General features: G+C 43.6%; 1 protein-coding gene across 4 annotated transcripts in view; it reads left to right on the plus strand.

Annotated features, from left to right (window-relative positions):
* MAPK9 (mitogen-activated protein kinase 9) overlaps nucleotides 1-14349 on the plus strand; it is a 52268-nt gene that overhangs the window by 12879 nt on the left and 25040 nt on the right. For all 4 annotated transcript variants that reach the window (XM_032395685.1, XM_032395684.1, XM_032395683.1 and 1 more), the window contains exons 2-3: nucleotides 3298-3468; nucleotides 13885-14014. In XM_032395685.1, the coding sequence (XP_032251576.1) occupies nucleotides 3347-3468; nucleotides 13885-14014 (252 nt within the window). In that variant the 5' untranslated portion in view covers nucleotides 3298-3346. The remainder of the gene's footprint in view (nucleotides 1-3297; nucleotides 3469-13884; nucleotides 14015-14349) is intronic.

Here is a 14349-nt window from a genome sequence, read left to right on the forward strand (position 1 = left end):
GCCGCAAGGTCATTCAGGACTCTGGCTGGTGGGCGGCTCTACCCCCTTCACATGACTGCCATCTCTGGGTCTATGACAGCTGTCCCCCAGCCATCAGCGAGGGAGAAAGATGCTTTGGACAGCAAGCAGCTTTCTTTAAAAAAAAGAAAGAGAGAGAGAGAAAGAGAAAGAAAGGAAGAAAGAAAGAAGAAAGAAGGAAGGAAGGAAGAGAAAGAAAGAGAAAGAAGAAAAAGAAAAAGAGAAAGAAAGGAAAGAAAGAAAGAAAAGCTGCTGTTGAAGTAGCGTACATCACTCTGCTCACAGCTCAGCCGCCACAAGCTGGTCGTGTGGCCACACCTGGCTGCCAGGAACGCAGTCCGACCTCATCTGGGGCTGGGCAGCCATCTGTCCGGGCCTCAGCGGAAGGACGGAGGAGTGGGTCCTGGAGCTCAGCAGCGGCCTGTGGCTGTCATACTGCCCGTCCCTCAGGCCCCGCGGAGGCGCCCAGCCGAAGCCAGACTCGCAGAGTGCGTGTGCGTGCGGGCCCCCGGCCCAGCTGCTTCACCGGATTTCCCCTCATGTTCTCCAGCTCGTGTACATGCTTCCTCTGAGCCGTGCATCCCCTTCTCGCCCACACCCGCCGCACCCCTGCCCTGTTCTGCCAGGTCTCCCTGTCTTCAGCCCTGCGCGCCCTGAGCCATCCCTCTCTCAGCTTCCCAAATGACCACTCTGAACAGCACATCGGAGCACATGCCTCTCTGCCTCGATGGCTCGGCGGCCCCCAGGCCCGGGCCCAGACGGCTCCCGGCGGCTTCCAGGGCCCGTGGTGATCTGGCCTGCTTTTCTCTCTCCAGCTTCGTTCCCCCACTGCCCAGCAAAACTAAATCTCCAGTGACTGGTCATACTCCGCCTCTCTGCACATGCTTCCTCCCTTCCCCGCGGCCCAGGGCCTTCTCTGTCCTCTGGGTCTAGGGGTCCCCTTGTGTCGGGGCTCTTCCTGAGCGGCCCGCAGTGGCAGCTCACCGAGGGCAGGCACAGGACTGTCCACGCTGGTGTCAGGAAGTGCTTTTTGAATGACCAGTAGGGCTGAGAAACAACAGGTTGTAGTGCTCCCTGCCTTTTCCCCGAGTCTGTCTCTGATCCTTTGCATTCGCCCCCCAATAGCCAATTTGAGCAAGTCACCAGGTCTGAGCACAGTCAGCTCGAGCTCTGAGCCTCTGCTGTCCGTCTGGCAAGAGTCCAGGGCAGATACCACCTCCTCCAGGAAGTTCTCCTTGTCCTCTGCACCCCCGCCAGTGCGTAGGGCCTCTTTTGCCTTTTGACTTGGTTTCCTTTTTGCTTATGCCCTTATGGTATTGTAACATGTGTTATAATATAGATAACAGAGTCATTCCTCACACTTCTTCCCTCAACTAGTGAATTATATGCAGCTTCGAGACTAGCTGATTTTGGGGTACTTGGGTGGCTCGGTCGGTTAAGCGTCTCTGTTACCCAGAGCCCTGTTGGGCTCCACGCTCAGTGGGGGGTCCGCTTGACATTGTCTCTCTCCCTCTGCCCCCTCCCCACACTTGCTCTCTCTCTCTCCCTCTCAAAAATTAAATCTTAAAAAAAAAAAATAGCTGATATTGCTCTATCACCTATATTACTTAACACTGTCTTGTACGAAGGCACCCCGTAGGTGTTGAGTTGAATTGTCTCAGCCTCCTAAAAACTATAAAAAAATTAATCTTTAGAAATGGATATTCCTTCAGATGTCAGTAAAATGCAGCAGTGTCATGAGGGAATCATCAGATACTGTCGGAGCAGTATCTTTATCTACTTATTTATCTATCAGTAAACTTTTGGAATGCTTCTGCTGTTGCCCCGTCCCAGCAGTGTGAGACACCACAGGAAGCAAGACAGACTGGTCCCCACCCTCCTGGAGCTTAGGGCCCCTTCCTCACCACAGCACAGCATGGCCACATGTAGCTCGAAGTGTACCAGGGGCTGGTCATCCTGCTGTGGGTTGTCATGAGCAGTGGTCGGTTCGTCTAGTGCAGGCCGGAGGTCCTCCCCGCCTGGCCAGTGTGTAGTGGGTCTCAGCCGCTGCCCTGAGAATTGGTGTAAAAAAAAAAAAAAAAAAAAAAAAGCTGGGAGGGAGGAGTGAAGGAGTGGTCAGTTAGAGAAACTATTCACTTGATTTAAATTCTTTGTTTAGGCTTGTTATTCATCAACTTATTTCCATGTTTAATGGAAATTCCAGGCATCAGTGTGTCAAAATACAAATGATCACTCCAGAAAACTCAGCGGGTTGCCGTCAAATATTCGATGGTAGAACAAACAAGAATTTGTGGGAGCTGGGCAATAAAATTTTAAATTCCTGGTTTTTAAACCGTATAGTGTTTACCTCTAGGATTGGATTGTTGGCTTTTTAGTTTTTTAAAAAAAGAGCAAAATAAATAGCTTGCTGACTTTTAAATAAATGTCTTCAGCCAAGAGCCAGGGAACCCAGTCAATGTAGCTGCCTGCTGATTCCGGTTTGCTTGTTTTCTGTATAAAATCACACAGGTTCCTCAGGGTGGGGATCTCAGCCTACTGCCTAAACCACCAAGAGGCTGCTTGGGACTGCCAGTTTGAACTAATTTATCATGAATAAATGTCAGAGCATCCCTGTCATTGACTGTAGGTTACCACGGTTCTCTGTCTAGAGCTGGTTATTGAGCCTGAGAGAGATGTGGGGTTTGGGGAACGCAGGCCAGCTCCAGGACACGCACAGGCGTGCACACACACACCTACGTCACCAGGCCCAGCACCCCGTCATTCTGTAACTTCCCCCGTTTGCAGTCACTTTGGCCTAGGACTTGCTTTCTGCTTCATTGCTTCACCTGAACTTGTGGACTTAGAAGAAGACTGGCCCTTTGCGGTTTTTGCAGGAATCGTAGACAGGATCCCTTTGAAACCTCTCCCGAGTGCCTTCATCCCTGAGACAGCCTGGCATACGCCGGTCCGACAGGAGGCGAGCTGAGAGCCCCATAGTGACATAATCTCGTCCTGGCTGGCAAACTGCACAAGTACAAGAAAGGCTGTTATTTCTCGTCGGTTCCCTTAAAACGTGGTCATGCCGGGCCTCAGCATTCCTTCCTTCCTAGGTGGGCTCGGTACCTGTGAAATGTTGTTGCCTTTTTTTTTTTCTTTTGCATGTTGCTGAAGTTCAGAACTTGATGCAACCGAGTTTATCAGCCTGCAGCCCCCTTGTCTCACACGCCAATTTGCAACACTCTTGAGTGAGCCACACGTGTGTAATCTCAGAATGCATGTTCATTCTGTTTTTCTTTTAAGGAACCCGACGACCGTACCAACTCTCTGGAATATTCTATGATACTACATCATGAGTGACAGTAAATGTGACAGTCAGTTTTACAGTGTACAGGTGGCAGACTCAACCTTCACGGTCCTCAAACGTTACCAGCAGTTGAAGCCAATCGGCTCTGGAGCCCAAGGAATTGTTTGGTAAGTAGGGTCTGTTTCAGTAGCGTGGATTGAGTTTTTGTCGTAATAAAAACTAAATTGTCAGAACTTAGAAACACCGATGATTTAAAAAAAAAGAAAACTTTTCTTTGCAATAGGTTTTTGAACTAAATTGAGTCAACCTCTTGCTCTAGTTATATGTAGTCCTGTTGTAGGATACAAACCTAAATTCTTAGAATGCTGCATAAATGTAAATAGGTAGCAGCTTTTCTTTTTTTTTCTTTGTTTCTTTTTTTCTTTCTTTTTTTTTTTTTCTTTTCCATTCCCCCCTGTCATTAGATACTAGAGTAATAGGTATGACAGTGAGTTGTAACAAAAATTTGGAGTTTTATTCATTTCTTCATCCTGGCCACCTTTCCCCCTCCCCCTTTTACCCCCAATCACTCCTATTCATTTCTAGGCGCCGTCACTGCAGTGCCTTGCCCTTCGTTGGCAGGACGAGGCCAGTCAGTGTCATTATCACCCCATGGATTAACCAGGAAGGGATGCTGTGTGAGGGGTTGGGCTGGCCGTCTCTTCCTTGGTGTCTGACTTCAGCCATGTGTCCAGCCCGTCAGAACCGTTGGTCTGACCCTGAACCTTAGTCTCTTGCATGGTAAGACAGTCAGCTGCCGCGACATCACTGGCCAGCTAAAGGTAAAGTCTTTCACGTGTTTTCTAGACTACAGTTATCAGCACTTCCCAGACTTTTTCTCCCGTAGTTTCCCGGGGCAAGACTTTTTTTTTTTTTTTTCTCTTTTTCCTTTTTTCTTTCTTGGGTCAATAAAAATAAGATGGTCTCTGCCTCTGAAAGAAACTGTGATAAAGCAAAATACCCTGTGTTTACCACTCGTAGGCAGAGGGGATTCAAAAGCAAGAGAGAACTCTTCTGGATGTTCTGGAATGGGAGCTTATGTTTTCAGTAGAGATTGTGAGTTTAGAGCCTCTGCACTGGTGGTTTGATGGGATCCTCGGTTTTAGAGACCCGCGATCAGGGAAGTCAGGTGTTTCCTTCAGCCTAGGCAGTTGGAGGCCCCGGGAGCTAAGAGGAGGTTACAGTTCAGACCCTTGCAGAAAAACTAATGCAGGAGAAGGGGCTGTGTGGAAGGAATGCAGGCGTGTGTCTAAAATAATGGTGATCTCAATTTCCAAATAGCACGCTGTATCGGTACTTAAATCTAGGGTACCAAGAGAAGTTTGGATGGTCCGAATGAGGACACTTCGATACGTATAAAACGTTCCAGACAATAAAACATTCTTTTGATTTGGAATCGGGTGGTCATTTGACACAGGTAATTTGGCAAGACTGTTACCAAGGACATTTAATGTAGTAACCGCAGCGAGCGGCTGACTGGACGTTCATAAGTCATTGTAAAATGGAAGGTTTCATAAACGGTAGGCAGTTAAAATTAATGACTTCATTACAGCATGGTAAATAACAGTAAAATCACATGCTACCTGATAAAATGCTATTCTACAGAGATTGGTTTTGACTTCCAGGTCGCATATGCTCCTTTTCATCTTTATTTTTTAAAGAGGTGTTTAATAATGAAATTATTCATTATGGATGTGTATTTTTCATTAAAAAATTTTTAGTTTTGAAGCAAAAGTTCCTAGTATGCCATTATAAGCTAGACTTCCTCTGGGAAAAGCAGTGGCAGAACTATAGGATGGAAAATTCAGAATTAAAAATTTTTTTTAAAGACTCAGAATCCGGAAATAAACCCATACATTTATGGCCTGTTGATTTAGGAAAAGCATGCCAAGGTTATTCAATGGGGAAAGAACAGTCTCTTCAACAAATAGTGCTAGAACAACTGGATATCCACATGCAGAAGGATGATGTTAGACCCTTACTTCACATCATGTAAAAAGTTACCTCAGAGTGGGTCATCGACCCAAATATAAGAGCTAAAAGCATAAAACTCTTAGAAGAAAACAGGGGAAGCTTCATGACTTTGGATTCTTAGAAATGGACACCAAAAGCATGAGCAACAAAATTAAAAATTGGACTCCATCAAAATTAAAAACTTTGGTGCATCAAAGGACACTGTCAGGAGAGTGAAAAAAACAACCCACAAAATGGGGAGATGTTCACAAATCATATATCCGCTAAGAGTCTAGTATCCAGGATGTGTAAAGAACTCTTACAACTGTAAAAAAGACAACCCAGTTTTTTATAAAAGAGGCAAAGGACTTGAACATACGTTTCCCCAAAGAAGATACGTAAATAGGTGATAAGCCCATGGAAGGGTGCTTATCATTCGCCATCAGGGAAATGAAAGTCAAAACCACAATGAGATACCGCTTCATTCCCACTGGGATGCCCATGGTCAGCACAGCAGGAGATAACTAATGTTGGCGAGGATGTGAAGAAGTTAGAACCTCATACGTGGTGAGAATGTAAGATGGTGAGGCCACTGTGGAAGACAGTTTGACGGTTCCTCCACGTAGAATCACCACGTGACCCAGGAAGTACTCCTAGAATTAAAGACAGATGTTCAGAGACTTGTACACAGATGTTCGTAGCAGCAGTATTCGCAGTAGCCAAAAGGTAGAAACAGCCCAAATGTCCATCCGTGGATGAAAAGATGCACAAGTTGTGTTGGGTGCATACACGGCATGTTACTCACAGAAAGGAACGGAGTGCTGGGACACGGGACAACGTGGACGATCCTTAAGAACATGCTACGTGAGAGAAGCCAGACGTTTACGTGAAATATCGGAGTAGGTAAATCCATAGAGGCAGAGGCAGATTGGTGCAGATTGGTGGTTAACAGAGGCAAGGGGAGTGGGGAGCAACTGCTTAGTGGGTTTGGGGTTTCCCTTTGTGATGATGAAAATCTTTTGGAATGATCTAGATACAGAGGTGGTGAGTGCACGGCATTATGAATGTACCAAACACCACTGAATTTTTCACTTTCAAATGCTTAATTTTATGTGTATGTGAATCTCACCTCAAAAACTTGTTTTTTTAAAAAAAGAAAACTCGACAGTGCTTTAAACCAAAGATCTTTGTCATTCGTGATGGATATTTAACTCCTGATACTATAGTATCCTATATAATGACATTTTCATGCTATATTATGTATAAAATACATTGTCATTTTCTTGTAGTAGCTTAATTTATGTATTCACAGAATCTTAACAGTAATTTCACTTAACTCCTAATATTTTCCTTTACATGATTTTATGACAATTTTATTGATGTTTATAGGAGCAACTTTTATCTCACATGCAGAAAGGTAGGAAGAAAGCAGTATGTTGTGGCTAAAATTTTTTTTTTAATATTTTATTTATTTGAGAGAGAGCACAAGCAGGGGGAGCAGCAAGGGAAGAGGGAGAAGCAGACTTCCCGCTGAGCAGGAAGCCCGATGCGGGGCTCGATCCCAGGACCTTGAGATCCTGAGATCTTGACCTGAGCCAAAGGCAGTCGCTTAACCAACTGAGCCACCCAGGCGCCTCTGTCGTGGCTAAAATTTTAACACCATTCTAAGCCTCATCTCTTTGATTCTAAGGAAAGATCAAAGACTGGGTTTCTGTTCTTTTCTGCTCAAGAAAGAAGTCATTACTTAGAACTGATTAAGCTTAATTAATTAATTAAAATTTAATGAGCCCATGCACAGCCAACAGTTTATTTCACCATCTTGGATGTCAGTATGCTCTTACCTTTGTAACCCAGCCAGTTAATCATTACCAAATCAAAGCCTGTTAGCTGGGTTAACTTTACTGGAGGCATGGAAATGGGATTAGTTAACTTGGCTTAGATTATTGATGTTTTCTTTTAGAAATGTTTGTACAGGGGCGCCTGGGTGGCTCAGTTGGTTGGGCGACTGCCTTCGGCTCAGGTCATGATCCTGGAGTCCCTGGATTGAGTCCCACATCAGGCTCCCTGCTTGGCGGGGAGTCTGCTTCTCCCTCTGACCCTCCCGCCCTCTCATGGGCTCTCTCTCTCTCTCATTCTCTTTCTCTCAAATAAATAAATAAAATCTTTAAAAAAAAAAAAAGAAATGTTTGTACAATTACGAAAATCGTGCTTAGACTTCTGGGATGTTTCATTTTTCAGCCTTTAAATGAAGTGGGTATTTACTTATTTATTTAGATGAAGTGCCATCCCGGGATTTGGGCCTACATGGTTTCTGTGATTACTCCATTACTGCTCTCTCCCAGAGCTGGTGCGACTTGCTGTCAGCCAGGTGCTCCTCACCTTCCTGCCGGGCTTGAGGCTTCGGGGTCCCATTGAGCCACAGCAGTGGTGACCCTCAAATTGAGAGGAGAGTACTTTTCCCATGAGACTTCTCCCACGTCTTCTGGGGACTTTTTCCTGGCTCTGTTTTGCAAAGCATCTTGGATATTGGCATTTTGCTTTAAGGTCCTCAGAAGAAAAGTGGGTCTTACCCCATTCCATTGTTTGAATAGAGCAAGAAACTACTAATGATGCCAGACAGACCCCTTTCTTCCCATCAGTGACAGAAGGGCCCAAGTATCCCCACCATCAAGCCCTAACTTCTAGATAACCAGTTCTCTCCAGTGCTCCTTTCCCTGCAGACATAGCAGGTTCTTTCCCATGGCCATCACTTTTGTCCCCACTATATGTCCTGGTTGGATTGTCCTCAGAAATCCGCCAGTCTTTCAAGACACTATATCTTTCAAGACTGATCTCGTCTATGAAACGTCCCCAGGTAATCACAGCTCATGTTTAGAATAGAGCCTCCTGCGGTGCCCGGGTGGCTCAGTCGGTTAAGCATCTGCCTTCAGCTCAGGTCATGATCCCGGGTTCCTGGGATCAAGTCCCACATGGGGCTCCCTGCTCAGCGGGGAGTCTGCTTCTTCCTCTGCCTGCCACTCTCCCTGCTCGTGCTCTCTCTCTCTCACTCACTCTCAAATAAATAAAATCTTTTTAAAAAAGTAGAATAGAGCCTTCTCTCTGATTGAACGAAATGCTTGATTGATGTGCATATTTGGTGCAGATGCACACACACACACACTCTCCTTCCAGAACTGTAAGATAGTAAATCTGTGTTTTAAACTAGTAAATTTGTGGTAATTTCTTATAATAGCAATAGGAAACTAACACAGGGGGCATGCATGTTTTTACATTTTGAGAAATAAAATATAGTAGCAAAAGTGTATGGTTTATAAAACTTGTTCATTGTCTGTTTAAACTAGAGCTTAATAACGGGACCTAGTCCTGGGGTGCAGGCAAGCAAGGTGCTGGTACTTACGGGATTAAATGGAAGAGCTGGGGTCAGAGTAAAATGTTCTGGCTCCTTAATTTTTAATTGTTTTTGCAACTGTGTCTGATTTGTTTCTATGTTTTTGCTGTTCATTAAAAATATTAGTAAAATAAATTAGGAAGTAAGTTTTAAAATGTTTATCACTTTGGATTATTCACAAGTATTTCATAAAATTAAGTCATTGCAAGATTTCAAAGCTGTGGTAGGAATTGTGTGTACATTTCTTTCATGTCTATTCAGATTTTTCTTTCTCCTTCTAAAATCTCAAGTTGTTCAGCCAAAGTATTGAAAATTGTTTTATGGATAGTTGTATGAAGTGTCTAACTTAAAAAAAAAAAAGTGTTTAATATTGGATCTGGCAGTCCCTAGAAGTGACCGTTAACAACCTGAGCACGAAGTGGTTAGTCTAGCTCTTACTTCTTTTTCTCTCTCTAGTTCTGTGCCCCCTCGAATGTCAGCCTGCTCTTAACACCATTTTATTTTCTCTCTAGTGGTCTAAGTAAGTAAACATATGACGTGTATAACAACATTTCTGCGATGAAGGAGGTCTGTAACATAAAGTGCAGGAAGGCTGTGATTCGGGGGGACTGAGTTCCAAGGCCGGCTGTGATCCACATCGCAGGAGTTCTCTGTGACCTTGGGCAAATCCTTGTGTCTTTGGGGGTCTTAACAGTTTCACCTCTAAAACGAATGGTTTAGAGCTTCTGGATTAAGGTGATGGATTAGATACCTAACAGAGAACAGGAGGGCAGTAGTCAGTGCAGGAGAGCTTTTAACAAGTTTCTCTAATGTAAAAAGTAATTGGAAACTGGATGCAGATAAACAGAGCAGAGAAGATGAGAATAAGTAGACGAGACATTTGCAACAAGGAAGAGAACCTATCTATAGTAAAACCCCAAAGAGGCTGTGAGTATAGAGATGACAAATACAGAAAATGAAGATGACACGAGTGGCTAGAAATAGGGGTGTTAATTATGAAACAATTGTGCCAGTTGGCTCCTAGCATTCCCGCCCTCACCCATGTGCTCAGCATTTGCACCTAGAGCGCAAGTAGGTGAGTGAAGAATTACTAGGCCAGGATCCAGGGAAGAGCAGAAGCCTAGAGAGGGGAGCCCGGGATTTGGGGCTCTTTCCTCTGGGAACATTTGACAATTCTAGAGTGGGCAGCTGAGAGATTGAGTAATACTTTGGATTGCCTTGGGGGACTAGCAGACAGGGATTGGAGCCCAGGGCCCTGTGGGGGGCCTGGTGAACGTCCTTTGCCTCGAGCTGGGGCCAATAAAGGACTGCATCCAAGAGGTGAGAATGAACCAGAAAGAAACAGACCCTTGCAAGCACTGCCACTCAGCCTCAGATCATCTCAAGTTGCTGAACTTGAACTGAATTGAACCCAGATTGCTAGTGCCTCCCCCCCACCACACCAGGTATCCAGCAGAAGTGCATTTAAATTCTCCCTAGAGGAAGACAGCGTCATACTGGATATCAGATTATTTCCAGATAGCAAGGAGTCTTGCAAGTGTGAGGTCCCATGCATAATCACAAATAATCAGTCACACGGGAGATAAGACGACATGCACACAACCCAGCACAAACAGAAAAGAAACAGATGCACAGGGGAAATTGGCATTCTTGGATCCAGACTTCTAAATAGCTCTGATGTTATATCCAGGATGGATGGGTTTGACGGCATATTAGATGTAACTGGAGAGAGATTTAGCAATCTGAAAGATGGGTCAGGAAAAAAATTCAGGATGAGGCCTGAAGAGACAGAAGTGTAGGAAAATACAGGAGAGAGGATGTATTAGTTTTCTACTGCTGCATAACAAATTACCACAAACTTGGTGTTTTAAAAAAACAAAACAAAACACCCATTTATAATTCCATAGTTCTGTAGGTCAAAAATCTGCACAGCCTTGCCCGGGTTCTTGCTCAGCATCTCACAAAGCTGAAATCAAGATGTTGGCTGGGCTGCATTCTTATATGGAGGCTCTGGGAAAGAATGTGCTTCCAAGCAGTCGCAAGACCCAGTTCCTTGCAGCTGGAGGTCTGAGGTCCCCGTCCCTTGCTCTCTGTCAGCCAAGGGCCACTGAGCTCCGTGAGGCTTCCCACATTCCTTCTCACATGTCCCCCTCCATCTTAAAGGCAGCAGTGGCATGTCTAATCCTTCTCAGAATAAAAATCTCTCGGACTTTCTCCCCTTCCCACCAGCTGGAACAAACTCAGCTTCTGAAGGGCTTTTGTGATTAGATTAGCCCCCCAGCTCCTGTTTGTTAATGAGTATGCTTCACCCTCATGTAGGACACGGGGTCAGTATACATAAAAATCAAATGCCTAGAAATTGGTAGAACAAACCACTTTGGGAGTGGTTTGGCATTATCTGCTAAAATATGTGCAGTCCCACTCTTAGCTATCTCCTCATCAGAAATGCATGCAGAGGGGGACTCCAAGCCCTGTGTGAGAACATTTATGACTATGTTTTTTTGTAATCACTTGCAAACTGAAAACAGCCAAAGTGTCTATCAACATTATGTCATATAGTCATGCAAAGGAATATTATAGCAATGACACAGAATGAATTATAGCTACACACAATGACAGATGAGTCTCACAAATGTGATGTTGAGCAAAAGAAGTCAGACAGAGCTGATTTCAAAAACCAGGCAAAAATAAGCTATGCGGGTTGTGGGGAGGGAGCTTGAAAATTCATGTTTTGCTGGTAAAAGCAAGGAAGTGATTATCATAAGAGAAATAGTTATCGTCTTTGGGGGACTGGAGGGATAGTGATTAGTAGGAGATGTTGGGGGGCCTGGGGGGATGCTGACAAAACATGGCTCTTTGTGATGAATCATTGAGCTGAGGAACAGGAAGGGAAGTCAAGGAATGAATATCAGATAGGCGTTGCCTTCTCACCAATACTCAATGTTGGAAATCCATGGAGTTCTGAGAGAAAGTTTAATTTGAAGTCAGAAGACAAACTATCAATCGAGGCTGAGGGCAGAATGAGATCATTTATCTTCCATGCACTTTTTCTGAGGAAATTCCTTGAGGATGTACTCCACCAAGAAAGAGAATTCAAGGACATGTACGACCAGAAGCATGGAGGCCAGTGAAGAGAAATCCCAGGGTGGTAGCTGTGCAGCAGGCCTTGAAAGGAGCTCCAAGAAAAAATACCGTCAAAAAGAATGGAATAGACTCCAGACGATAATGTGAGCAAGAATGTAGGAAGTGCTGGGGAGAGGCCGCAGAAAGGGGTATTTTTCTTCTCTTCAGAAGAAAAATGCTTATTAGAAACTTACGGTGGAAAAGCTAGAAAAGTCATGGTCTAAGCGTCAAACAGCTTTAAAAGGACACGATGTTTGAGCAATTGATGGAATGTAAGAAAAGAAAATCCATCTGACTTCGATGCTGGAAACAATCTCATTCTCTTGTGAGCAGCTACAAGGGTCATTGATCCTTAGAAAATGAAATGTCATCCCGGCTCCGCGATTAGGAACACTGACCTCTGTGCACGTACGCACTCTCTGTGTCTTGGTTTTCAATGTTTAGACACGTCCGAAAGAAGAAACATGGAAGACTTAGCTGTAGGGACCACATAGATGTGTCCTCTAGGTTGCCCATTTGAGACAGAGTTTGGAGGAAGGGAAAATGAGTAGAGCGCTGGAGGCCAAAGAGATGGAAGGTGACGGTCTTGTCTTACACGCTGGGAGTCCGGAGGTTCCCTGGAAAGTTGATGGAACAAGAAGTTTAGGCACGTTGTTTAAAGTTACTAAGGTAACCAAGGGAAAAGTTTAAAATAACACGAGAGCAAAAAACTGGGAGGAGTTGGGGGTTTCAATAAAGTGACTAAATCTTCAGTTTTGGGGAGTAGATAGACAATTTCTGAAGTCGAGACATGAGGAAATAGTGATAGAAGCATATTCTTTGGAGTTGAGAAGGGACCACAAGAATTAAAACCAGAAATAATCGCAGGTGGTTGCTCCAAGGGTTGGAACTAGGAGTGGAAGTGTGTCCCACTCAGAGGCTCAGAATTAAGTCCATTTAGCTCATTTTGGACAAAAACTTTTGAGATCAAAAAAGGTGTATCTGTTTTCAAATTCTTAGGACTGAGAAATAAATGTAGGTACAAATACACGTGTGTATATTATTTGTTGCACAAATAGATTTATCTTTAACATTTTATAATGCATGTGACTGGTACATTTGCATATGGGTATGTGGATTTACATATGTGTATACATGTACACGTAATGTGACCTGAATTAAAGAGAAATAATTACAAAGTGACATGGGGTTTCTAGCCTTCAATCTAAAACAGATTGAATTAGGTGAGGCTTGTTGGCAAAAAAAAAAAAAAAAGAAAGAAAAAATTAATAGACGTGAATGAGTGGAAACAGTGTTACAAACAGAATAGAATAAATACATAGAAACAATATTGTAGATGGTGCTTCGGTTCTCAGGTGGTCTTTAGCAGCTTTTAACCTCTGGTGAGGAACCAAAGGGCAATATTAGTACCATTAGTACTGGTTTGTAAGAAATGCACAATCAGGCGACTCAGTTTGTCCTATTTTCTGGAGGAAAAAGGAACAATGAATTTCAGTTGGGAACTTGAGATGGCAGAAACGCAGCCCCTGCAAGATTTTTCTTCTTAGTATAGTAGTACAAGGAGTTATTTCTAGTCGAATTTTATATATAGCCATTGCTTACATTAGGGGTTTTGTATCTTGGGGATTTACCATGAGCTGAGATCTTAGGCTTCTGTTTTCTTTTTTAGATTCTTTTGTCTGGGAAAAACACAATCAGAGCTTCTATTTGTTGTATCCATTTCTTATGAGCTCAACCATTTCCTCCGTGGTGATATGCCAGATTATACTTATATTGTATTCTGTGATTTGTATTAAATTACTTGGTTCTGAACGTAATAATCTCAACTCACATAAGGAGAAGTCAGTGTGCATCCTAATTGCAGCTGCCGTGTTTGTGCCCCTGTGGTCAGTCCCTCCCACACCCTTAGCCAACTCAGCCTGGCTCTTCATGTGCAGCAGTACCTCGTGGAAACAAGCAGAAAGACATTTCATTATTTGTTACTCATTTAAAAAAAGGGAGTGCATTGAACGGACATTGTGCATTGCAGTCTTTTCCAGAATCATCCTAATGGGTCCCTTATTGTATTTCCTGATTATAGTGCTGCTTTTGATACAGTTCTTGGGATAAATGTTGCAGTCAAGAAACTAAGCCGTCCTTTTCAGAATCAAACTCATGCAAAGAGAGCTTACCGTGAACTCGTCCTCTTAAAATGTGTCAATCATAAAAATGTAAGTTATGTCTATGTTTCCTCTGTATAACGTGGTGCACGGTGTGGTCATCTTGTGGGTCTTTGGAAATAATTAAGTTCAGACCTCGGGTAAACTAGCTGTAACAGGAACTATTTAAGTGGTTCTATTTTCTTGACAAAATTCTTAATCAGCATTGGGGAAATTGAAGTCAGCAAGAAGCATCATGGTCCAGTCTAGGTCCGACAGCAATATCCATTAACCCTGTAATCATTTGATTTTCACCATGTCTGTTTCAAAAAATGGCAACAGTATTGACCTAAGAAAATGAGAAACAACTAGATACTTTTTTAGAAAAACATTGTTCTATAAAGTAG

This window comes from Phoca vitulina, unplaced genomic scaffold (assembly GCF_004348235.1).
Source record: "Phoca vitulina isolate PV1807 unplaced genomic scaffold, GSC_HSeal_1.0 scaffold87, whole genome shotgun sequence".
In the NCBI taxonomy this organism is placed as follows: Eukaryota; Metazoa; Chordata; class Mammalia; order Carnivora; family Phocidae; genus Phoca; species Phoca vitulina.